Here is a 26,948-nt window from a genome sequence, read left to right as displayed (position 1 = left end):
GGCATGGACATGATCACTCAGCTAGAGAATGAGTAGGAAATGGCTAAAAGAACAGGGTCTCCCTCCCGCCCACTTATAAAAGCCCTGAGAAGGGTCAGTGTCATAGGAACCCCGGGGAGTTGCAAATATCAGGAGCCCAGACTTTTCTCTGTAATGCAAAGTATTTCACAGTCCAATGACCTGGTGAAGTTAGAAAACCCAGATAAAGCTTGAGCATGGCAGAGATCATGATGGTGCGACAGGACAGGGTTTTGACCTTTTGTGCGTAGGATCATGGTGAGTTGTAGTAGACTTGACAGCACCTAGCAACAAGAGAAGACTGTTTACAGAAAGGCCATTTAGCTCACAGAATTGAAGGGAGAGATGGGTACAGCTAGCTCCTAGGGCATCTTCAGGACACATACATAGGCTCACTTTTTTTTCTCTTTTTCGCTTTTCATCTTGATACCTGCTTATTTCTGACACAAGGATTTTTGCACAAGGGGGAGAATTTTGCTTCCAGCAGGTCTGGGATCATATCCTTAGTATGTGACCAAAGAGAAAACAATCTTCCCTTTTAATTCCAGTTAGAAAAATCCCAGTAAAGGATTCTGATTGACCGGCCTTGTTCACTTGCTTTCCTTGAAGGCTGAATTAAGTATGGGGAGCGGGGAGGCAAACAGGGTAAATACAAACCACTTGTTTTGTCTCTGTCCTCCCCAGGAGACCATGGAGGCCGGCGGCCTCCCTCTGGAGCTGTGGCGCATGATCTTAGCCTACCTGCACCTTCCTGACCTGGGCCGCTGCAGCCTGGTGTGCCGGGCCTGGTATGAACTCATCCTAAGTCTCGACAGCACACGGTGGCGACAGTTGTGTCTTGGCTGCACCGAGTGCCGCCACCCCAACTGGCCCAACCAGCCTGATGTGGAGCCTGAATCCTGGAGGGAGGCCTTCAAGCAGCACTACCTTGCCTCCAAGACGTGGACCAAGAATGCCCTGGACATGGAGTCCTCTGTCTGCTTTTCTCTCTTCTGTCGGAGGAGGGAACGACGTACCCTGAGTGTCGGGCCAGGCCGTGAGTTTGACACCCTGGGCAGTGCTTTAGCCATGGCCAACCTGTATGACCGGATTGTGCTGTTCCCGGGTGTGTACGAAGAGCAGGGGGAGATCGTCCTAAAGGTGCCCGTGGAGATTGTGGGCCATGGGAAGCTGGGGGAAGTGGCCCTGCTAGCCAGCATCGATCAGCACTGCTCCACCACACGCCTGTGCAACCTCGTCTTCATGCCAGCTTGGTTCTCACCCATCATGTATAAGGTGGGTGTCCACATCAGAGGATGCCCTTTCCATCCCAGGGCCTGCGCCTTCTCTTGGTGGGTTTGAAATGTCTTTGTTAGAACAAAGTTTAGCAATCCTTCTCATATACACACTCCTCTGTATCCTCAACCAGTTAAAAATGGAGCTCAGCAGGTATTAAAATATGTCCTTCATTCCTGGCAAAGCTGGATTAAAAAGAGAAGCTTGGACTCAAAGCAAGATTTGTTGGTATTTCTTTTCTAAATTGGACCAAAAGCCGGAGGTGGAGCAGCTGAGTGAGAAAGCCAAGTTTTGAGGCAGCAGAAAACCTATGAACTGTTGATGGTGGGCATGTCCAGAGAGAGCCAAGAGAAGAGAGACTGTTCAGGACTGATGGCCTTCAGCCCCTTAAAATCACTCAGTGGAGAATCAGGAGAGATCAGACTTTTACCAAGATTGGTCACTTTTCAGGGGTGACTTAAAGAAGATAAAGTCCAGAAATATTAGTTCCTTCCAGAACACAGAGCTGAAGTTGTATTCACAGCAGTGTAAATACTGAGGCCTTGGTAGTTCCTGGTAAGACCATCTACAGCTATTCATTGCCAAGAAATTGCCTAGAAATACCTAGATTATGCACCCATTGTCATATGTCACCTAGTTGGCTCTGCCTCACAGAGGCCCTATGTATAACAGAATGGCTACCCCACTCCCTAGAGCCTCATAATCTCTGTGATGCTTAAGCACTTAGTCAATGAAAATTATATTGGTGCTGTGACTACCAATAACAATTTCATTGTCTCTCGTGTTTGTAATAAGTATTATACTACCAGTCATTTATGATGTACTTACTGCCCACCAGGCACAAGCTTTATAGCCCTTATCTCATTTATTTCTCCCTGCAGTTTTATGACATGAATAGGGTCATTTGAATTTTGTAGATTGAGAGGACTAAGGTGTAACAAAATTAAGTGGCAAACCCTGGGGCTCAGAATTCATAAAGGACTCTTAGATCCAGAGACTATGCTCATGACTGTCCACCTGTGACATCACTTGACCCTTGCAGCAAACTTTTATGGTGGAAAGGGTAAATGCGGTGTCCTCATTTTGTCAGTTGCAGCACTGAAGCTCAGAGATGCTAAGTAACCTCAAGTGGGTAATTAGTGCTGTTAGTACTCAGATTACTAAACACTTTTAAAACACAGCATGCTGGCTTTCTTGGAATTCTAGGTACCTGCCTTTTTAGCTCTGGAATGTTTCAGAAAGACTGATAAACTGGTTTTGGGCTGATCTGCAGACTCTTTCCTGGCATTTATTTTTAGAGTGATATGTTAGTTTCGGCCCTTGCTCCCCACCAGAAAGAAGTGTCATCATGGAGCCTCAAAGAACAGAGCCTGGCCTTGACTTTCTTTGTAGCCCACCATCTTTCTCATGGCAGTCTTTTAACTAAAAATTGTAAAAACTAACACGTCTTTGGGAAAAGCGTAGGACTTAGGATGGGACGGGGGAAGCCAAAAAAGGATGATTTGGCAGCAATTTTCAGTGACTGTGGAGAACTTCAGCACCTGTCTTCAGAGAACTGGACAGGTGAGCAGCTCTGCGTTATTGTCCCGCATAACAGAGAGCAGCTCTCCAGTTGCCATTGAGACCAGCTGACACGCATGCTCTGCTTGTGAAGGAGCCTCTGTCAAACCTCCTACATTTCCTTTCTTAAAATCCATCACGATTTCAATAGAACAAATGTCTTTTCCTTGCTCTGCCCTCCCTAAAGAGCAGCTGGAGAATTGAGAGTCCAGAAATCAGCCCATCTACCTATGGTCAACTGATTTTTGACAAGGAGATAAAATCAGTTAAGTGGGGAAATGACAGCCTTTTTAACAAATGGTGTTGGCAAAACTGGAAAACCATCTTCAGAAAACTCAAATAAGACCCACACCTCACACCATACATAAAAACCAATTCAAAGTGGATCTAGGCACTAGGACTAAAACCAGTGACTATAAACGTCATTAAAGAAAAGCTTGGAAGAATCCTAGAAGCACTAATCCACAACTTGAACAGTCTTCTAAGCATTCTGCAAAACCTAAACCAGGAGAGGATCAAACAGATGAATGGGGCATTCTAAGAATCAAATCACTATGCACATTCAAAAACTTCTCCAACAGGGTAAAAAGGGAAGCCACAGACTGGGAAAAAATATTTGGTAATGCTATGTCTGATAAGAGAACTATATCTAGAATTTAAAGAATACTCAAGGACCACAACAAGATAAACAACCCAATTACAAAATGGACACAGGACATGAATAGACACTTCACCAAAGAAGACATTCAGATGGCAAATAAACACTTGAAGAAATGTTCAAAATCCCTACCTCTAAGAGAGATGCAAATCAAAACAACTATGAGATATCATCTCACCCCAGTAAGAATGGCAACAAATGTTGGCGAGGTTGTGGAGAGACTGGAACCCTTATTCATGGTTGATGGGAGTGTAAAATAATGCAACCACTATGAAAGACAGTATGATGCTTTCTCAGCAAGTTGGAAATAGAAATACCATTTGACCCAGCAATTCTACTACTGGCAATATACCCTAAAGAAACCGTAACCGCCACCCAGGCAGATATATGCACACCCCTGTTTATTGCTGCTTTGTTCACAATAGCAAAGAGTTGGAAACAGCTCAATTGCCCATCAACAAACAAATGGAGAGAAGCTGTGGTACATTCACACAGTGGAATATTAGGCAGCACTGAAAAACAACTAATGAAATATTATACAAAATGGGTGACCACAGAGGACATTATGCTGAGTGAAATATCTCAGTCACAAAAAGACAGATACTTTATAAGCGAGCTCTGATGGCCGAGAGTGGCAAGAAGCTGTACTGCAATCCCAGAGGTGTGTGGTTTGAATCCACCAGATGCTCCTGCACCTGTCAGATCTGATTTGATGGTATACACACACAAAATAATAAAATTTTTTTTTTTAAAAAAAAGACAAATGTTGTATAATGCCACTGTTATAGAACAGGACTGATATGGGGATTGAGAGGAAACTAAGAAAAGATGGGATAAATAATGTACATAGCATTGAAACAGACAAGGGAGAGAATTTTATAAAAGGAACATATGATTAGATGTTATTGGCATGTCCAGAATAAGAGTTGCATAGTAAAGTGGTCCAGGGGTGGGGGGTGGGGGTGGGAAAACTGTATAACAATGAAAGAACTTTAAAAAAAAACTGGGGGGAGGGGGACAGGGAGGAAAATGTGTAACAATAAATTAATGGAAATTAAAAAAAAAAAGAGAGAGAGAACAGCTAGAGTATTGATCAGGGAAATAAAACTGTATCTCTTTTAAATTCATATTCTTATTTTTCATTCCCCAGACAATATCGGGCCATGTCCAGTTTGACAACTGCAATTTTGAGAATGGACACATCCAGATCCACGGCCCTGGCACATGTCAAGTGAAGTTTTGCATCTTCAAAAACACCCATGTCTTTCTGCACAACGTGCCCTTGTGTGTCCTGGAAAACTGTGAATTTGTGGGTAGTGAAAACAATTCAGTGACTGTTGAGGGCCACCCATCTGCAGATAAGAACTGGGCCTACAAGTACTTGCTGGGGCTCATTAAGTCCTCTCCCAGTTTGATTCCTAGAGAGGACTCTGATTCTTTAATGTCTCTGGACCTAGAGAGCCGGGACCAGGCCTGGAGCCCACGGACCTGTGACATTGTCATTGAGGGGAGCCAGAGCCCCACCAGTCCAGTCTCTAGCTCTCCAAAGCCAGACTCCAAAGCTGGTTCGCAGGAGGTAGAGGTGGGCAGTGATGGGGAAAGAGTGGCCCAGACCCCAGACAGCAGTGATGGAGGCCTGAGTCCCAGTGGGGAAGATGAGGATGAAGACCAGCTCACATACAGACTGTCCTACCAAGTGCAGGGCCCTCGCCCTGTCCTCGGGGGCTCTTTTCTGAGTCCACCTCTGCCGGGAGCGTCCATTCAGCTACCCAGCTGCCTAGTGCTGAACTCACTGCAGCAGGAACTGCAGAAGGACAAGGAGGCCATGGCCATGGCCAACTCTGTGCAGGGTTGCCTCATCCGCAAGTGCCTCTTCCGGGACGGAAAGGGAGGTGTCTTCGTCTGCTCCTATGGTCGAGCCAAGATGGAAGGAAACATCTTCCGGAACCTGACGTATGCAGTGCGGTGCATACACAATAGCAAGGTGTTGTAATAGGTTATTATGCAGACCCAGGAGAACTCACTGGGTTACACCCCACCTTCAAGTAGGCTGGACCTCAACCCAGGTCTCCTAACTTCTTAATGTTCTTTTCCATGTTTCACAACTGGATGAGACAAAAAAGAGGGAAAGAGATCTAATAGGTGTTCAGCATTTAAAATGTCAATTGCAAATCCTTTAAAGCCTTTGGAATTCAGAATTAATGCTCACATTCCACAGTTCTTCCCAGATTCGTTTATTTATTTATATCTGCCTTTGTGTTTTGTTCTATTTCTTTTCAAAGCCACTAGAGTTCTGAGAATTCTAAATCTCTCTTACCCCAGGCAATCCTTCTAAAATGAAATGTTTGCTTCTTAAAACACAATTTTCATTATACATGTTGAAGAAAATATCTTTGCTTATTTGTGATTATGCCAAATTCTGCACACATTAAAGAGTAATTGGAATAGTTAGCTAAACAAGTTACAGTATTCTCAAAAGTTTGCATTTTTGGCGAGCTCTGGTGGCCTACTGGCACAATCTCCTCCTGTACCAGTCAGATCTGATTTGATGGTACACACATAAAAAATAATTTAAAAAAAAGTTTGTATTTTGGGGAAAAAAAGCAAGCAACTAATTGAGTATAAATATAGAACAGTTATTTGGAGAGTTAAGTAGGAAACATGAGACATAATTATATATTTACTTGGAAATCTATAAATCCTTTTTTAACGTTTTTAATTTTATTTGTTCAGAAAATATGTGTGGAGAATCTACTATATGCCATACACCTTAAGGTACCACAGACAGTGCAGTGAAATACATTCTGGAACACAGCCTTAAAGAAGTCACCTCCCTTCTTTGGGCCACAATTTCTGTATCTTAAAATGAGAAAGTTGAATTAGGTGATAAATCTGCAAATAATTTTGCTTGCACAATCTTTTTTTTTTTTTACAGTAGGAATGATGGTGATATATAGTTAAGTGTTCAACTACTAACTGAAAAGTTGGCAGTTCAAACTCAATCCCTCCCAGGGACAAAGATGTGGCATTAAGCAAGCCTTCCATACAGCCTTGGAAGTTCTGTGGGGAAATTCTCCTCTGTCCTGTAGGACAGTGAGTCTGAATCAACTTAATGGCGGTGGACTTTTTTTTGTTGTTTTTTTTTTAATTTCTGAAAACTGCACTCCCCATCATTTATTTCAAGTTGACATAAATTTTTCATCCTAATTGTAAATAGTTGATCATTTCTGATGTTTTAAATATTCACGTAAAACTTAGTCACTCTTTTAAAGTTATATTTTGGAAGGGAAATGCTATTACAATGTATTATTATTTCTTGAGCTATAGCTCACATAGGAAGCACAGCACTGGTGGCCTAATGGCAAGAAGCTTCGCTTCAGTACTGAAGGCATGTGGTTCAAGTCCAGCAGCTGCTCTTTGGGAGAAAGGAACAATCTTCTCCTGTGTCATTAACTGCCTCTGAAAACCCAATGGATGGTCAACTATAAGTTGGTTCTATCTCAACAGTACACAACAACAACAACAACAACATAGCTCATGTACCATTAAAATTCACCCCTTTACAGTATACAGCTCAGTGGTTTTAGGATATTTAGAGTTGTCTACCTTTCTCCTGTAATTTCAGAGTATTTTTATCAACTCCAAAAAGAAGTCCTATACCCATTAACAGTCACCCTCAATTCCCCTTCCCCATCCTCTAGACATTGCTAATTTGCTTCCTATCTTTGTGGATTTGCTTATTCTATATTTTACATACTATGTGGCCTTTTGCATTTGGCTTCTTTTAGTTAACATAATGTTTTCAAGGCCATCCATGTTCATGCATCGGTACTTCATTCCTTTTTTATGATTCGGTAATATTCCATTGTATGGGTATACCCGTTTTATTTATATGTGCATCCATTCAATCTTGTGCCCATTTTTTATTTTCGTCTATTATGGACAATGCTGTTAGGAACATTTGTGTATGGGTTTTATGTGAACATGTGCTTTTATCTCTCTTGGGTATATATCTAAGTGGAATTTCTGTGCCATATCATAATTCTGTTTTTAACTTTTTAAGTACCTGCCAAAGTGTTTTCCAAAGTGGATACACCATTTTACCTTCCCATCAGCAGTGTACGAGGGCTCAGAATTCTCGACATCCTTACCAACATTTGTTCCTGTCTGTCTTTGTTATATTTATCCTAGTGGATATAGTTTAGTTATAGGAGTTTTTTTAAATAGGCTTTTTTTTTAGTGTGGTTGTAAGCTTACATAAAAAGTGTATTAAAGGTACAGAGTGTTCCTATTAGCAATTTTTTTAACTTCTTTAAAATCACTTCAAACCTACAGGAACATGTTAAGGTTAGAATGAAGAATCCCCATACCTTTCACTCAAGATTTCTCATTTGGTCAACATTTGCTTTATTCTCTCTGTAGATCTATTTATCCTCCTTTTTAGTAATTTGGTAGCATGGTGGAGATGACATACTTTAATATTTAAATAAGATTTCTCCAAAACCCAAAGAGAAACCTACTAAATAACTACACTCCAAAGCCCAGATTCACTGCCTTTGATTCTGACACAGCAACCCTATGGGAGAGAGTAGACCTGCCCCTTGTTGTTGTTGTTGTTGTTGTTTGTACTGTCATGTCAGAACCGGCTGATGGCTAACCCCCCAGTGGCTTTTTAGAGGCAGTAAATCACATGGAAGAAGATTACCTATCTTTCTCCCACAGAGCAGCTGGTGAGTGCAGACCACGTGCCTGCATGTTGGCAGCACAGCCCTTCACCACTAGGCCACCAGAGTTGATTCTGATGTAGCAACCCCATGGGACAGACTAGACCTGCCCTTTAGAGTTTCCAAAGCTATAAATCTTTATGGACGCAAACTGCTCTGTTTTTCTCCTACAAAATGGCTGGTGGTTCTGAACCATTGACCTTTCAGTTAACAGTCCAGCACTTTATCCACGATCAGGGCTGCTTAACTGCTGTTTAAAAATAAACACCACACACCAAAATGACACTCAACTGTTAGTTGAGTTGATTCTGACTCCTCGTGACCCGCCATTGATTTCCAAGGCTGTAAATCTTTACGGGAGGAGATTGCCCATCTTTCTCCTGTAGAGCAGCTGGGGGATTTGAACTGGTGTGCAACCTTAGAAATCAAGAACTTAATGTAGATTCCATCCTACTATCATTTCCGCAGACTTGTTAAAATTTTACCAGTTGTCCTTATGTCTTCTCTACGTCCAGGATCCAATCCAAGATCACCTTCGTTTCATTAATATCCTTTAATCTGATTTTGGTTTTTTCGTCTTGCCATGCCTTCAAGGAAATGTGCATATTTGAGTCATACAGTCCAGTTACTTGTAGAATTTCCCTCCATTTATCTAATGTTTCACCATGTATACAGCGACGTCATGTGTTTTGGACAGGAATACCGCAGCATGATGCTGTGACCATCTGAGTGCTTCATTCATGTTGGTGGGCATATAATAATAATTTATCCATTCTTATTGGAGAGGCTAACCTTGATTATGATGGTGTCTCCCACAATTCTCCACTATAAATTTAATAAGTGTTGTAACTTATTAATACATTTGTGGAGAGATCCTTTGTGACAATGTAAGTAGCTTGTTTCTCATTAAGTTTTCCTTCATTGATTTTAGCTTGCATTGATGATTTTTTGGCTAAAATAATTCATTATAGGTTCCCAGATAGTCCCCTTCTGTAAAGACGTACAGCCTTGGACATGGTGGCACTGTGCTACTCTGTCCTGTAGGGTCTCTATGAGTAGCATTGACTCGCTGGCAGTAGGTTTGGTTTGGGTTTTATTCCCTTTATTTTTTCGGTTGTCACATGGTGATTTTCTTACACCATCATTCTTTTCTGCTTAGATCGTCATGCTCAGGAATGACATTTACCGCTGCAGAGCATCAGGCATCTTTCTTCGCTTGGAAGGTGGAGGCTTGATCGCTGGCAACAACATTTACCATAATGCAGAGGCTGGTGTCGACATCCGGAAAAAGTCTAACCCACTCATACTGGTACTTTTCCCTGCTTTTGCACCATTTCCTTTTCAAAGTGGCTCTGTGTGCAGAAACCTTTTCTGAATGGACCTCAGATGTGGCCATCTGAACTTATTTTGCACATTGTTTGCAAAAACTACACTCTCTTCTTATGTGAAATTATTTCTGTGGAGCTTCCTAGTCTAAGTATGGGATTAGAATGAGGCTAATACATTACTAGAGTAAAATAGCATAAGTAGTGCTTGTTATTATCTGAACATTTTAAGCTGTTTTGCAAGACCAGCTGGACTGGGGCAGAGGGCAGAAAAACAAGGTTTCCTATCTGACATTCCCTCAGATGTACTATGTGCCTCTCATCCTGATTCTTTATTTGGACCAAAAGGTGTTAGAAATGAATACTCTCTAAGGATCTTTTAGCTTTCACACCTTCTATAACTATACGCCCATGAGAAAACCAAGCCCCAGAGGCTGTTCCCCTGAATGAGCAGCAGAGGCTAGAACCCAAATGGCCTTCGCCCTTCTCTGCATGTGGTGCCCTTGGGACTTCATGGCTAGTGTTCTGTTATATTAGGGTGCCTCACTTCACTGATGCAGTCTTGGTGGTGCAGTGGTAAAGCGCTTTTCTGCTAACCAGAAGATTGGTGGTTTGAACCTGCCAATTGCTCCATAGGGAAAAAGAGGTAGAAGTTTGCTTCTGTGAGATTTATAGCCTTGGAAACTCCAGGGCAGTTCAAATGTGTTGAAATTGACTCCGAAGCAATGGCTTGGGTTTGGGTTTTATATCACTTTCTGAGAAGTGGATTCCCTGGACTTCCTTGAGATGTGGCTCAGGCCAGATGATGATGTTTTTGAGGGACTCTTCAGAGGCTCAGAACAATTTAGTGGCTTGCCTTACAGGTGATGAGTCTTCAGCATTAAGTTTCAGCCTAACTACGTTGTAAGAGTCAGTGAAGGTTTCTGGATGCCTGTTCTCCTTGGCAGTGGTTGAACACTCTGCTTCTTGCTGGCATGATTGATCCTTTGTGGTGTCTCATTTTCACTTGCAGTGTAATCAGATCCACCATGGCCTTCGCTCTGGCATTGTTGTCCTTGGCAATGGAAAAGGTATCATCCGGAACAATCAGATATTTTCAAACAAGGAAGCTGGCATTTATATACTATACCACGGAAACCCAATTGTAAGGTAGGCAGCACTGAACCCAGACTGTCATACTCTCCTGTAGCATTTTCTTTGCTCTCATCTCCCTGTTTCTCTATTCCTTTTTTTTTATTTGAAAACATTTATTAACTAAAACAACTCTCCACACACAAGCAGAAACTTAACTCATAATCCCAACACAGTGGCACAATGCCTTTCTATTTCTCTATTGCCTTCCACTTAACTCTGTGTAGACATTCTATTCAGTAAACATTGCTGGGCATTTATAACAAAGGATAACAAAGGGAAATAATGGGCAGACCCTGCTCCCTGCAGCTTGCATTAGCCTGAAAGACATAAATGCACAGAAATAAGACAGAGATGGAGATGAGTCGGTCACGAAAGGACAAGTATTATCTCACTTATATAAAAAAGGCAAATAGAGTAGCTCCTAAGGCTGTTTATGTACAACTAAACACCTCATGAGATTTGACTCCTTGGTGTCGAAGGTCATGGTTTCTTGGGAGATCCCAGCTAATTGGCCTAATGGTTAATGCTTCTGTTCTACCTTCAAGTTTACCATATAGTGTCTAGAGTCGTAAAAGCTTGCAGACAATACCCAAGCCATAATTAGTCTCTGTTTGCATGAAGCAACAGAGAAAGGAGAGTCAGGATTGTTATTGTAGATGCCACCAAGTTGACTGTGACTCATTGCAACCCATGAACAGTGATCTGCCTTATCCTGTGCTATTTTCCTCATTTCTGATATCATGAGCCCCTGTTACAGTCATTCACTCTGTCAATGCATCTTGTTTGCATGAGCAACAGAGAAAGAAGAGTCAGGATTAGGAGGAAGATATGTGGCTAATCGTCTCCATAAACAACTTCCTCCTTTGCTATGAAACTAGAGCTCCAGAACCTGGCAATCCTTACTGAACATGTTTATCAAGTATCACAGAGGTAATCCTGATCAAAAGGAGGAGATGTAGAAAAAAAAAAAAAAAGGAGGAGATGTAGAACAGAATTTCATATTTCATGGGCTCCGTATGGAGCTAAAGAAGGTTGAACCCATGAAGCAATTGCCTTAAGATCATCTTTCAACCTTAAACCAGAACCATCTCCTGAAGTTACCTTAAAAGCAAGCTAGAGTTGAACTTAACTAATGGAAAAAGAATTTCCCTTAATTACTATGTTTTTTAAAAATTGTTTGTGATCAAGTCAACAACAGGTGCATGAAAGATTAGATAGGCACCTCAGGGAGTTTCTGTTAACAGTGAGGAACGACTCAGAAAAGGAGAGTGAGAATATTTGCAGGACTCAAAGAATATCATCAGTGCCACTGACTAGTACATGGAGAAACTGCTGAATTGGAATATGTTTTGCTATCTTAACAACAACAAATAAGGGCAAAAAAAAAGAATTGATAGTGGCCACTTGGAGTGCTGTGTTATTATTGTAACAATGCATCCACCCTCAGCATGTATCTGCCATCCCAGATGGGACCAACTGTGATAATTCTTGTCAAAATGGTACCAAGAGGAAGAGAAAAAATCATTTTGATTATTATGTGGGAAGACCTCACTTGGGCATAGTATAGATTTGGACCTTGAAATGTGGGTAGAAGTTGGACTTTCATGGAGATGGGAGCCAGGCAGTACTAGTAAAGGAAACGGGATAAGCAGAAACAGCAGAGCAGAGATTCAAGGTTTAACCACCATCACCTGTGGCTTGAGGAAAATCTGGCACAAGGCCAAACATTCACATTAAAAACCATTTTAAATTGAGGCTGTCCCAGGAAATTTTGGCCCCTGTGGTCACTTCAGCATGACCTTCTATAGCTCCGTAACTGTCCACCGTGCAGCACAGTGGGAATAAATGAGGACAGAAGGCTTTTGCCAAATGAGAAGTGCTTTATGTGACTACGCTGAGGAAAATGTTTATTCTGAGTAGAATTTGGAATTTTCTAACAGAATGCTCACAGTGTGTATTCTTTATTACCTCTTTATAATATATTAACTCTTTATAAATTATAATTTATAATTTACCTCTTTATAATTCTTTATTACTTCTTTATAATTTAGGATGATTAACCTCCATTAATGTTCAGGAATATGTTCTGGGTAACTTTTCTTTGTTGTTTTAAATATACTTTTCGATTCATTGCATGGCTTTTAATCACTCTGGCAAGTTCAGAACATTCCATTGTTTTACTATACCATAATTTTCCTAGTCCTATTAGTTGTCTGTTTTCACTGCTAAAGACAGTTTACTATAAACCTTTGTGATCTTGAGGGTTTTTTAACCTTCTTTTGCCTTAAAAAAGAGAGAGAGAGAGAGAGAAAGAGTATGTGTGTGGGGGTGTGTGTGTGTGTGAGATATATTTAAGTGGAAGGGTGGAGGGTCAGTGCAGGAGAAAAAGCCTCTGGATGAGATGGATTGACACAGTTCCTGTGCCAGTGGGGTGTCAGGTGTGTTGGAGATGGTGATGTTGGCTCAAGGTAGGACAAGGTTCAGAGCCATTGTTCATAGTCATATGTCAGTCATAGTCAACTTGACAGCACATAACAACAACATCAACAACTACTATTACTTTGTGTAAGAGAACAGGGATATAGAAAATGTGAGGGCAGTTCCTGCTCCATGGAGTTTATAGTCTCGTGCTGGAGAACCATGATAGATGACTCACAGAAACCAGTGCTTTTCATATTGAGGACCAGAGGATCTCAGCCATGGTTTCAGCAGTGCATCAAGAAGGGCATGTGCTGACATCTGAATTGTGTTTGAAGGATAAATAGGATTTTATTGCCCTAAGAATGTCTTCTGGACCCACTGAAAAGTTCATACTTCCTGCATTTAGTCAGTTCCAGTTCATAGTGACCCACCCCTGCATTGGGTGTTTGAGGCTCTAAATCACAATAGAAGGAGACTGCCCATCTTTCTCCCTCAGAGCCACCAGAAGATTCAGGCCCCTGGAGACTGCAGCCTTTGGGTTTTCAGCACACCTCACGATTGTTTCTGCCACTGGCATGCCATGCCTGTCATCACTGTTGAGGTGGAACCAACTCCCAGCTGAGCCTTGAGCAGATTTCTGGAGGAGGAGATTGCCTGTCTCTCTCCGGTGGAACTACTGGTAGACTTGGATCACCTCTTAGCCAGCAGTGCAGCTCTGTTCAGACGACACCGCCAGAGCGCCCATCGTAAAATCCAATGCGTATCTGGGAGAATGGTGAGAAACATATGTCTGGGGATAGGTTACCTAGTGAAACAGAGTAGGAGGTCCGCCTGAAAAGGCAGGTAGAGGCTTCAGCAGGAACGGCTTTGAATGATAGTATGATAGGCACAATAATGCTCCCCCAAAGATGTCTGTGTCCTTGTCCCCAGGATCTGTGACTGTGTCACACTTCATATGGTAAAAGAAACTGTAGATGTAATCAAATTAAGGCCCTTGAGCTGGAGGAGGTATTCTGAATTACCCAGCTGAGCCCACTGTAATTACAGGGTCCTTAGAGAAGCATGAGGATCAGAGTCTAAAGGAAAGGTGATGATGGAAGCAGGGGTCAGAGTGACACAGCCATGGGCCAAGGAATATGAGCAGCTTCTAGAAACTGTAAGAGATAAGGTGGTCCTCACTTAGAACCTCGGGAGCCATGCAGCTCTGCAGACACCTTGGTTGCCAGCCTTACACGACCAAATATGGACTTCTGACCTCCAAAGCTAGAATATAATAAAATCATGTTGTTTTAAGCCATTAACTTGTTACCTTAGCAATAGAGAATGAATTTAGCGACTTCATTGCTGCGGAACTGTTGTAAAGACTTATAGCCTTGGAGATCTGGTGGAAGGTCACCATACATCAGCATCAACTTGACGACAGTGGGGTTGGTGTGGATTTTGGCTTTGACAGACTAGGTTGTGCACTTTTATCTGTGATTGGAGATAGGGAGCTGAGAGAAAGATGCCACTACATTGAGTCCTACTCATGGTGACCCTACATGCATGGAGTAGGTTTCAGAGCAGGAGCCTTTCAGCAGCAGTGGCCAGGCTTCATGCTTGTCCTCCTCAGCAGCTTTGAGTAGATTCAAACTACCAGCCTTTTTGACTATTAGTCAAGATCTTACTCATTCATGCCACTGTGGGATTCCACCCAGAGACAGAATGAATTCTGGGAGTTAATTTTGAGTTTTCTGAAGTGACCTGGATGAATCAAATGACAGTATATTTTTTGGCTTGGCTGCCAGAGTGCAGTACTAAATCTGTGCTTTTCTGCAGTAAATATTCCACCCTTGGTTCTTGGTACAGTAATCTGTCCCCTTCTTAGCATTTCCTGAGACCTCTTTTATCTTTATTCTGCCTGTCCTGTGTACACACATACATGTTCCTCCAATTGGCCATGGATCCTCTCTGGAGGTAAGTGGGCTGTGTGATGACAAATATACCAGCCATATTTTTGCTGTTTATGAGATGACTGTCAGGGTGATGGACGAGGCATGCCCTCACCTAAAGGCTGCTTCACATTGTATTCAAATCAGAGCAGTCTCTTTCAGCACTGCCTCAGAGTGGGGAAAAGAACCCCACATGTATTTTTTACAGATAATTTTACCTGTTTAGTTTCAAAATGCATATGGTGTAGATGCAGGTAACATTTGGCCTTACCGGCATCAAGAGAAATTGTTACTTCTATTCCCTAAGGCAGCTCTGGTGACTAGGATATAAGATAGTCATGCTGCTAACCCAAAGGTTACACCTCTCTGCTGGTTTGAATCCACCAGCAGCCGCTCAGGAGAAAGATGGGCAATCTCCCATGAGATTTACAGTCTAGGAAAACCCTCTGGAGGTCAGCTATGAGTCTGTTCTGACTCAGTGACATTGAGCTTGAGTTTTGAGTTTAAAGAAGCTGCTTGGACGCTGCCATAGGAAACAGGAAAAACTTAATCAACCAGTGCCAATTCATTGATGTTCTATGAGGTATTAGACTTTGTGTCAGTCTCTGATGAGCCCAGATGAGTATTTGGTCCTAAATCCCTCTGTAAGGAATAAGAGGCCTCCACGTGGGAGAGTGAGTGGCTGTGCATCCAGAGAGGACAGAGAAGCCAGCTTTTCTGTTAGTATAACAACAACCAGAAAATGTGTGTCCTCCTAAGATGACACAATTGCCTTTTAGGTATGATTCCCATGTTTTTACAGGTCAAGGGAAAAGTACCAAGATTGGAAAGAGATGCATGTTCTTTAACCTGCTCGGGTGTCTGTTCATGAAGGCTTGCTTTATTGGCAGCAGAGGGGTTGTATGTGCCTTTGATGCATGTTTTCTTAAGCATCCTAATTGTGGCTCAGCCAACCCAGGAGATACCTCATCCCCGAGATACAAAGAGAGTGAATGATTGCATTCAAGTGTCTGTGTTTATTGAATTTTCTCCTTCTGATGTTCTTGAAAACCCACTTTTAAAATATTTTTTCCCTTTAAGGCATGTTCTTATTTAATGTTGTCATCAAGTGGATAGGTGATTGTGCTCATAGGAAATAAGATAAAGAGTAGATACAAACAGAAGATTGTGGGCTCATTACTGGAAGAATATTGAATTCCAGATCGGAACACAAACCATTCCTAAGCAAGTTTAACACAGCCGCCTAGGAAATCTGTATACCACCAGACCAGGTGTCCTGCTATGATTGCATCTGTTTGAAATGTTGTTTATATGTGGATGACAGCAGTCAAGAGACACCACAAAAGAGCTAGATATCATTGTGCTTATATGACACAGTGAAGGTTTAATTTTTTATCAGATTGTCTCAGTGGCACAATAGCCAAGTGCCTCGCTCATAGGATTTTTAGGAATATTTTATTCTTCTGTAGGCTTGAGCCATCTAGGAAAGTCCACCAAAGAGGGTGGACTTGAGCAAGACGCAGCCTTTTAAGTATTACATTGAGACTCTAGCGTCACTAGTGTGTTTTGCTCTTGTTCTGTTTTAGTGGGAACCACATTTTCAAGGGCCGAGCTGCTGGCATTGCAGTCAATGAGAATGGCAAAGGCCTCATCACAGGTAGGACATTATTGCTACTCAGAACTGCGGCCAGTCAATGTGACTTGCAGAATGACCAAGTACACCCCATGGCTTCACCCCCTCATAGCTTTGAGACCTTACACAACTCTTTTACCTTGCCAGAATTTTACCCCCACCTCTGAATGGCTGCCTTCAGGAATTCCAGTGTCCCACACTGGCTGTGCTGACCAAGAGGGGGGCCCAGCACAGATGGAGAGTCTGCTGTTTGTCAGGCCCAGGACTTGCAGGGTCTCACTTGATGGATCACATAATACTTTCAGAAACATTTATGCTGAATCCCTCCTCCTACCTGTTCTGGATCTCAACACCACTTTTCTTCTGCCTGGCTAACTCCTTTTCATCCTTAACTCTTACCTTCAGGTTCACTTCAGGCACACCTTCCCTGGCTTCCCTGTTATACAGACACTCACTGTACTCGGTACATCTCCCCTGTAGCACAGTTTATCTCGTCTCTTACAGGGTGATAAATTTGATAAGCTCAAGCTGTCCAGTACAGTATAACCTTAGCACAGAGCGTAGCCATGCCCGACTTATAGAAAGGATCTAGTCTACATTAGTTTGGTGAACTCCCCAACTGATTCTAAACTTCCCTCATTTATCAAACACTTACCAGATAACCTCCTGTATGCAGGCAGTGTTCCTGGAGGTGAAGATACATTAGTCAACAAAACAGATACTCTTTCTGCTTTCAAGAGCCAGTGCTTTTAAGAGAGTGAAGCAAATGCATAAATAAAAGCAGGCATGCATAGTCAAGAAAAGTCTTATCTGAGATAAGTACTCTGTAGATGTTTAGAATCAGAAGGTAGTATGTAAAAAAGAGCAAGGGTCACAGGACGGCCAGATCTGATCTTCACCAACCTCACAAAGGGGAACTGTCCCCATCAACAGTATAACTCAAAACCAGTTCCCATGAGCTCAGACACATTCCCCTGCACTCCCCTACCTCTTCCTATTCATCTCAACACAAATCTTACTGCTTTGCTGGGTCCAGAATCTAATGCAATAGCTCACAGACTACACAGAATCATTTTAGAAAGTCAAAAGGTTATAATCCAAGCTAGTGGCAGAATACAGTCAGAATGGCTCCCAAAATGTGCTCACAGGCACCTTAACCTGAGCCTTACAGCTTTCACTCAATGTTACAAAGTCCTCAGTTCTGCCAGTATTGGTACCCTCCCCCCCAACTGTCCAACAAACTTAGGCAAAGGCTCGTAGCTCTGGCTTCAGTGGTGTAGCAGTCCCACGGTCTCTAGTTCAGCCATGGCTGCTGCTGCTGGCTCAAAGAGCATTCTTCTCTTGCTTCTTTTTGCAGGCCAAGGAACTTCTAGTACTGCAGCTAGAACTGTTCAATTTATTGGCGAGACTAGCCATTCCACTTGTAGATTGTTGAGACTGGCCAATCTCCTTGTGGGATGGTGACATAGCCAGTCCCTTTGTGGCTAGGCTCATACACCCTCCCATCCACATGGTCGGGTCAGATGCAGATGGTTGGGAAAGTCATAGTGAAAGATAAACTCCACATTTCTTAGGATTGTGTGGACATGGCAGTCCTTGCTAAGAAACAGGCCCCAGTGATGTGAACGCACCTGAGCAAAGCTCCCCTTTCCCCACAGAGCCACCTAGAAACACACACACACACTGGATACGTGAGAGCAGAAAGATCACACGTGTGACTGGATCACATGTGGTGAGAAAGGGTCAAGTGGTATGAGGTGGAGTCACAGAGGCTGGAAGGGGCCAGTCACTCAGGACTTTGTGAGTCGCTGTGCTTTGTTGCCTGAAGGCTGACAGTCTGCCGTGCTTCCATACTGGAACAGCAGTCAGTGTTCAGTGCTGCCACATCTGACCTGTGACCTCTGGCCTACTTCCCGAGAGCTGTCAACTCCCAGGGAAAGAGGAAAGGAAGGGTGTGATCAGATAACAGAGCTGAGGCTGAGGACAGGGACTAAACAACATCTCCCAGGTTTGTGATGAAATGGCTAGATTCTGTCCTGAGATAGCAACCTGTGAGCCCTTGCCTGACCCTGGGTCAGGACCCTGAAAACCGGTTTTATTATTAATCATCAGTCCTCAAGGCCAGACAAGTCCCTGAGATAACAGACAAGATTCCAAATGCTGATGACCAAAAGCATAAGACCTGGGCCTCTCAGTCCAGAGTGTCCTCCCTCTCAGCTGTCCCAGATGGCATCACCAGCACTGGAATTGACCATGGGTATTGGCCTTCTTTTCTGCTTCTCTCTTTAGAAAATGTCATCCGTGAGAATCAGTGGGGAGGTGTGGACATCCGCCGTGGAGGGATCCCTGTGCTCAGAAGCAATCTCATCTGCTTTGGCTACTCAGATGGTGTGGTGGTGGGAGATGAAGGCAAAGGGCTGATAGAGGGAAACACCATCTATGGTGAGGGGCGTGTTTGCTGGGGGAGGGGCTTGGGCTTGAGAGGCAGGAAGTCCAGGTGCCAGTTGTTTCCTTCCTCAGCCTGGGCTATTCCTGGGGTCCCAGAGACTTCCTCTGAAGAATAGCAATAATCAGAGCTGCTCATAAACATTGTAATCCTCGGAATGACCTCATGGGTCAGTGGGTTAAAGAACTTTATCTCTTTAAAAATAGCAAAAGGCAGGAGTTTGATCATGTCTAAAAGCAGGGCCTGTTAAGCTCTGTCACTTAGGGTAGGAATCTAACTTTTATCCTTCCTTTCAATCTAGAGAACTGAAAATACAATGATGGCAACAGAAACTGTTCTTTCCTCTGTAACTGTGAAAGCAAGCTTTGGTCTTTCTGAATTGTATCTCTTATGTTACAGTAACTGTTACTAGAAGTAGTATTAGTAACTATTACTAGAAACCTGACCTTGCTGTGCCCTTTATACGCATTATTACATCTAGTTCTCATGACTGCCTTCAGAGATAGCTACAGTCATTAGCCATTTTGAAGATGAGAAAATTGAGAGGCAGACAGAGGTTATGCAGCTGGAAGTGGTTGGGCTGGGACTCACTGAGTCTGTGGGTTGCATGGTTGCCTTTTCTTGTGCAGTGAGGGGCTGGGCTAGAGGAACTCTGAAGGTGCCTTTGGCACTCTCACTCCAGTCTCTGTGCAGCTGCTCTGGAAGAGTGGCCTTCACTTTTGTACCTTGGAGAGCCATCCCAATCAGTCCAGAGATGGGTCTGACTGTTATTATCCCCCCTTGTATGAAGGGGACACCTATGGCCAGAATCATAGAGTGGCCTATCCAAGACCACTTAGCAAACCAGAGACGTGCACCTCCCAGGCCAGTGCCTTTTATTGCTGCCCCTCCTGGGAAGATAGATGCTGGATACTGCTTCACCCGTGGGTGGATATCAGAGACCGACTTGCATTATTCACTATCGCAGCTAACAAGGGCTGTGGTGTATGGATGATGTCATCCAGCCTGCCCCACGTCACCAGCAACCACGTCAGCTACAACGGCCTATATGGCGTGGCAGTGTTCATCCAGAAGGACGGCTCCAGTGAGTTCCCTGGAGGCCATGGGGCCCAGGAGAACTTCAGCGAGGACGGGGACGCCATCCTCTGGGAGACAGAGCTGGAGAAGGACGATGACCCGCTGCGCCGGCCCATCACCATCGCTCTTGTGGAGTCGAACAGTATTAACCACAATGGAGGTGAGGCGCGGCCTGAGACACACCCCACCCCCCCCCCCGCCCCCGCCCCAGACCCTGCAGGAGTTAGTCCCAGCTTGGCTCTCAGTCACTTCTTTTTAGCACTTAGCCTGATGCCCCAGGTGTTTGGACCCAGCCGTTTGGATTTCATGTTCCCTAAATTTGAATCTATTCCATGCCCACCTCCTGACCTTGCTGATGCCATTTCTCATGCTCAGTGTTTCCTTTTTTTATCCATCCTCCCTAAGCTGACTTGAACTTCAAAGCCCATCTGAATGCTGCTCTCCCTCTGTGACCCGTTCCCCTTGGCACTCACTGGGACTGTATTTATTCTGGGGGAGGCGTCACAGACACCGACAGGCTGTGGACTTGGGCAAGGAACTGAGTCTCCTCATCTCGGTGTTCCTGCCCAGTGGGTTGGTAACACCCCTGCAGCACCAGATCCACTCCTGGCACATGCATTTGTAATAAATTCTAAAACCGGTTTTTCACATTTTGCCGTTCCTGTCTTGCAGGTGATTATGTGTTTTGGTTTTATTGACAGTGATTTTTTTTTTCTTTCTTTCTCAAAGAGTACCCCCCCCCCCAAAAAGCATGTTTTAAATCCACATTATTTTAGGCTTGATTAGAAAAACAAGAGAGACGTTTGAGATGTGTTGAGTTTTTTAAAAGTATTGTAGCTCTAAGACTCTCGAACCTAAGGATCAGAATCATTGAGGGGAGGGGCTGGTTGTTAAAAACATAGGTTCTTGGGCCCCAGCCTTCAGGAGGACGAAGGCGGAGCTGTAATCTGAACCCTAATGAACTCCCTGATGACCAGCCAGCCTTGGTGAGCCTTGGCCTCTGCACTGAGTCGTCTTTCATACACGGCCACCCTTTCCTGCCCAAGGAAAGACGTCTGGAAAGGGGTCTCTGTCCCAGGGACACTCCTGCCCCTGACTGACAGAGGGCCAGGAAATGAGTAGTCGGCAGCATGGGCAGTCCAAGCAGGAAAACGAGTTCTGCCACCTTCCAGTTCAGGGTTTTCTCTGTGTGGCCGGGCTGTCTAGTAGCAAAGGCAAACCTTTGTAACTTCACAGACGCTTGATTTGATTTTCTTGTTCTCAGCCACCCCAGCAGAAATAAGCAGCAGGAACTGGCGAGAGGTCCGGGTTAACTGCTCATAGCTCACACCGCTGTCCGTATTAGCCCAGCTACTGGCCTGTACCCAGACTCCTCCCAGTGCTCCCCACTTCTCTCTGTGGCTGTCGGACTGCAGAGCCTCCTGCCCACCTCCAGATCTGACACGGCCGTGCTCTTCTAGGTCTGCCGAGCCTGTGCCTTTTCTTGCTAACACACAGTATCCACGAGCATACCCAGCACTCAGTACCATCCCTTCCAAAATTTCCAGTACATCTTAGACACATTTTTTAGCTTAATAACTTTCTACTCAAAAATAGAAACTTTCCCAAATCAGCAGGGAGGCAGGTTCCAGCTCAGAACACAAAGAAAACAAACCACGCTTTCTAGTGTGCAGATCTGTCTAGAGGTGGAATGAGGAGCCTGGAGGCAGTGGGCTCCCTGTGACATGAAGTATAAATAGCAGTAGGAAGGCTAAGCTGGGTCTGTGTTTCTAGCATCCAAGCCTGCCTACATTTAAGAACCATTTGGTTCATAAGGGAAAGGATTTTCTTGATGTGCCTAGAAACTACCTTGTCATCCATCTTGGAAGGTGCAAATCCAGGGGTTGGTGCCAGCGGCCGGAGTGCTGCGCCTTCTTCCCCACCTGTCCCCTGAGGCCCTGGGGCAGGCTCTTCCTGGTTGCTCTTGTCAGGCCTGACCCTGGGACCACCCTGTGCTTTCCCTGCTCTCACCCTCTGTAGCCTCAGGACTCTATGTCCAGAGCAGTGAGCCACTGCACGTCGTCACCAACGTGATCCATGCTAACGGGGACAGAGGCATCACTGTGGCCCAGAGTGGCCAGCTCACCCATGTTACCAACAACAGCATCTCCTGCAACCGTCAGAGTGGGGTCAAAGTCGAAGCACAGTGCAAGGTGGAGCTCCGGGGCAATGGTATTTACGACAACAGAGGCCATGGCATCATCACCAAGGGTGACAGCACTGTCGTCGTCGAAAATGACATTATTGGCAACCGGGGCAGTGGACTGCAGCTGCTGCCCAGATCGGACACAAAGGTGTGTGTGTGTGTGCGTGTGCGCGAGTGCGTGGTGCTAGCAGAGCACAGGCCTTCAGACTCTTTCTACTGAGAAGCAGAACCTTAAGTTCTCAGACTGAGAGGAAAATTGTTCTTTTTGTCAAAACCACCTGGAAGATAGGTGAGCCTTCACACAGGGAACGTGAAATGGGCCCAGAAGGATGAACCAAGAGTTCACCAGCTAACAGCTAAGGATGGGAAGTCATGCCCTAGAGTCAGGATGTTGAGCGCAACCTGAGGAACCTTAATGGTCTCCAGGTCAAGGCTGAGACTATTTCAGCTCTCCTTCCTAGGGGAAGACTGATTATCATGGGATTGATATCTACCAGGTACCTAAAGGGGGAAAAATCCCACCATGGGACCTTTGTACCCTATTAATTCTCAGTATACCAAGAATTCCTGTTTTTCTTCTCAGTCCTATAGCTTAGCAGTCACTTCTTTCTGACAGCCTCCTTGAGTTCCCCTGAGGAGTTGGAGATAGCCCTTTTCTGGGCTTCCATCATGCCCACGCTAGCCTTACTTCTGTGCTAATGGTGAGCGCTGTGTCACATCTTGGACAAAACATGGTTTTGGTGTGACAATTGTCAAGCCAACCAAACATACCATTCTGGTGCTTGTAGAATTTCAGTACCAAAAGCTCTTTTTAGCTCCCTAGTGCGCTGTTAGATAAAAAAATTAAAAATGCCTTGATGTGTGTTTGAGCACTGTGGGAACAGAGGAGCAGAACATGCAGCCTGCAGTTGGATTCTGGCTGCGCCTCCTTCCCTCTCTTCAAGGCCTGTGGATATTATTCCTTCTTCCAGCCAACACCTCGTTGCTACTCTGCATCCAGTAAATGTCTTCATCTTAGCTGTTACCTCCTCCAGGACACCTTCGCTTATCCCAAGCTGATAGTATCCCTTCTTTGTGCTCCTATGACTATGCTGACCTACCTACCATACTCTTAATTAAATCAGTTTTCTAACTGATGGTTTACTTGCCCCATCACTCACAGGTACTGAAGAACCGGATCCATTCATTCCGTGCCTATGGCATTGCAGTGCGGGGTCGTGCCAAGGCCCTGGTGCAGGAGAACATCATCTTCCAGGGCAAGACCAACAAGACCATCTTTCAACAGATCTCAAATAACCGGGAATGTATCATGCAAAATAATAAGTTCCTGGTCTTCAAGAAAAAGTAAGTACCTGAAGTTGCCTGTTGGGCTGCAAGCTGGAAGGATGACAGTTTGAATTCACCAGCCACTCTGTGGGTGAAAGGTGGGCAGTCTTCTATACTGATTTACAGCCTTGGAGACCTGGCAGAGGGTCACCATCTGTGGGAATCAACATGATGCCAGTGGATTGGTTGCTGGCACCAGTCTTCTAAAACCATAGTGAAGTCACTGGGGAAGCTGACCCCAGGCTGTCCTCCCTCTTCTGCAGACCTCAGTCCTTCAGGCCTCATCCTTCTCCCTAACACCACAGGTCAGTCAGCTCCCAGTCCCTCTTTTGATTTGGCTTCTCAAGCTTTCTTGCACCGGGCCTCTTGTCCTTCTTGCACCATCGCCCTAGTTCAGATCTCAGCACCTCTCACCCTTACCTGTGGGCTATGTTATCAGTAAGACTGTCCTGGTTGTGTACAGAACCATATTGATCAGTGCTATGTTGTACTAGTTATAATAATAGTGATGAGGTGGATTGATTCAGTGACTGGGGTAATTGGGATGGGTGTATCAGGGGTAATTGGGATGGGTGTATCAGAGACAGTGCGATTGGCACATGACAGAGCAGAATTTAGGGCTGTTGTACATAGGGTCGCTATAGTCGCAAGCAACTCGATGGCACATAACAACATTTTAGAATGGGCAGCATCAGGATGGATGGTGAAGAGATTGAGATTGTTCACAAGTTTAGTTTGCTTGGCTCCATGGTCAACACTCTTGGCACCAGTAGCCAGGAAATTAGAAGACATCTTGCCATGGGAAAGTCTGCTGTAAGGGACCTCTCCAAAGTACTGAAGAACAATGGTGTCTCTTTGGAGACTAAGGTGCATCTGATACAAGCCATGGTCTTTGCAATCACTTGTTATGCATCAGAGAGTTGGACAATGACTAAGGAGGATAGAAGGAGAATTGATGCCTTTGAACTGTGGTGCTAGAGAAGAGTATTGAGGGTACCATGGACTGCTAGGAAAACAGATTCATCCTGGAAAGGGTTAAACCAGGCAGCTCCTTGGAGGCAAGGATTCTGACGCTCCATCTAACATGCTTTGGACATGTTGTAAGGAGAGACCGGTCCTTGAAGAGGGACATCATGCTTGGGAGGGTGGAGGGACAGCGCAGGAGAGGAAGGCCTTCTACGAGGTGGATTGATTCAATGACTGGGGTAATCAGGATGGGTGTGTCAGAGACAGTGCAATTGGCACAGGACAGAGCAGAGTTTAGGGCTGTTGTACATAGGGTCGCTATGAGTTGCAAGCAACTCGATGGCACATAACAACAGCATTTTTAAATGGTTAAAATCACCCGTTTTGTTGCAGCAGCTGCCTGCCTAGTCTTTCTGCCCTTAGACTACACTCTTAGCCCACCCTAAGGCTGTCCTGTGCCTGTGTGTGCCCTGCCAGCTTGTTGTTGTTATGAGCCATCGAGTCGCTTGCGACTCAGTGACTCTATGTACAACATCCCTAAACTCTGCTCTGTCCTGTGCCAATCGCACTGTCTCCGATACACCCATCCCAATTATCCCAGTCACTGAATCAATCCACCTCATAGAGGGCCTTCCCCTTTTGCGCTGTCCCTCCACCCTACCAAGCATGATGTCCCTCTCCAAGGGCCTGTCCCTCCTTGCAACATGTCCAAAGTATGTTAGACGGAGCCTTAGAATCCTTGCTTCCAAGGAGCAGCCTGGTTTGACCCTTTTTAGGATGAATCTGTTTGTTTTCCTAACAGTCCATGGTACTCTCAATACTCTTCTCCAGCACCACAGCTCAAAGGCATCAATTCTCCCTCTATCCTCCTTAGTCATTGTCCAACTCTCTGATGCATAACAAGTGATAGCAAAGGCCATGGCCTGTATCAGATGCACCTTAGTCTCCAAAGAGACACCATTGCTCTTCAGTACTTTGGAGAGGTCCCTAACAGCAGACTTTCCCATGGCAATATGTCTTCTAATTTCCTGGCTGCTGGTGCCGAGAGTCTTGACTGTGGAGCCAAGCAAACTGAAGCTGTGAACAATCACAATCTCTTCACCATCCATCCTGATGCTGCCAGCTTACTCATTTTAAATGAGTTCTGATCATGTCATCTCAGTAGTTAAAAGCCTATGTTGGGGCCTCACTTTCTAAAGTAATATCCTATTATATTTTTCATGTCCGACGGGTAATGTGCCCATGTCATAACAAGGTTTAAAGGGGCACGTCATAGAGAAGCATGAACATCCAGTCTTCATGCTGCAGTAATACCCGTGTTTAACTATATACATGTTGAGCAAAAATACTTTTAAGAATGCCCCCTCTCATGTGTCTTTTAACTCATAAATGAATTATTTTTTCAGTATATTATTTATATTATAAATACAAAAAATGGGAAGCCTGGTCATCATGTAACCACACCACATACAAGGTTCCATGCACCCCCTCCATGCTCCTTTATAGTCAAGCCCCACGCCCCCATCCCAGCCCCTGGAACCAACCACTCTGTTCTCTAGACCTATAGATTGATATTTTTAAGAAGTCCATATAAGAGGAACCACACAGTGTGTCATCTTCTGAATCAGGCTTCTTGTACTTAGCTGGATGCGTGTAAGATTCATATTGCATCTGTCTTTATTGATAAGTAATGTTCCACTCTGAGGAGGTGTCACAGTCTATTCATTCACAGCATTTAGCAAGCTTGTTGGTTTGGGTGATTATGACTAAAGCAATAAACTTCCACAGTCATACAGCAGTGGAGGAGGAGAGGAAAGATGGGGGCAAGGGGAGGAAGGTCACACATTTAAAGATGGGAAAAATGAACTTGTCCAGCGTTACACAGGCAGAGCTGGAATGCGAGTGCAGGACTTTTGCCTCTGGTGGTCACACCCCCCATCACCTCAGGCTCTCATTAACAAAACCACACTCAGATTTACACATGGGTTTGATGACCTGGAGCCAAAGGAACGACTGTGCATTTGAGCGAGGACTCTAAACCTTTCCGTTCAGTGACTATCATTTTGTACCTCCAGGTCTGACACGTGGCGCCTGGTGAACCCACCAGCACGACCTCACCTTGAAAACTCTCTTAGAGGCTCATCTGCAGCCCATAATGGGCAGAAGGTAGCAGCCATGGCAACCAGGATCACAGCCCGTGTAGAAGGTGGTTACCACAGGAATCGCAGCATTTTCTGCACCATCTTATAAGTTGGGAGACCTGCCACAG

At 44.4% G+C, this 26,948-nt stretch overlaps 1 protein-coding gene across 1 annotated transcript; it reads left to right on the top strand.

Moving 5' to 3' along the window:
* The first annotated feature begins 706 nt into the window (after positions 1 to 706).
* Positions 707 to 26,948, top strand: FBXO10 (F-box protein 10). The gene is made up of 10 exons (XM_006886859.1): positions 707 to 1,293; positions 4,662 to 5,495; positions 9,395 to 9,544; positions 10,573 to 10,709; positions 16,633 to 16,703; positions 18,969 to 19,121; positions 20,093 to 20,362; positions 22,222 to 22,535; positions 23,550 to 23,731; positions 26,755 to 26,948. Exons 1-10 carry the CDS (start codon positions 709 to 711, stop codon positions 26,927 to 26,929), a joined length of 2,871 nt encoding a protein of 956 aa, XP_006886921.1. The 5' UTR covers positions 707 to 708; the 3' UTR covers positions 26,930 to 26,948.

Source organism: Elephantulus edwardii, unplaced genomic scaffold (assembly GCF_000299155.1).
Source record: "Elephantulus edwardii isolate Elephantulus edwardi_28Jun2011 unplaced genomic scaffold, EleEdw1.0 scaffold00052, whole genome shotgun sequence".
In the NCBI taxonomy this organism is placed as follows: Eukaryota; Metazoa; Chordata; class Mammalia; order Macroscelidea; family Macroscelididae; genus Elephantulus; species Elephantulus edwardii.
This window is presented reverse-complemented; position numbering and strand designations above follow the sequence as displayed.

What these genes read in the sequence shown, in the direction of transcription:
- FBXO10 (XM_006886859.1), top strand. Translation starts at nt 709, where the DNA reads ATGGAGGCCGGCGGCCTCCCTCTGGAGCTGTGGCGCATGATCTTAGCC. An exon ending in TCTCACCCATCATGTATAAG is followed by an intron (nt 1,294 to 4,661) that starts GTGGGTGTCCAC and finishes TTCATTCCCCAG; the next exon opens with ACAATATCGGGCCATGTCCA. An exon ending in CAGTATTAACCACAATGGAG is followed by an intron (nt 20,363 to 22,221) that starts GTGAGGCGCGGC and finishes CACCCTCTGTAG; the next exon opens with CCTCAGGACTCTATGTCCAG.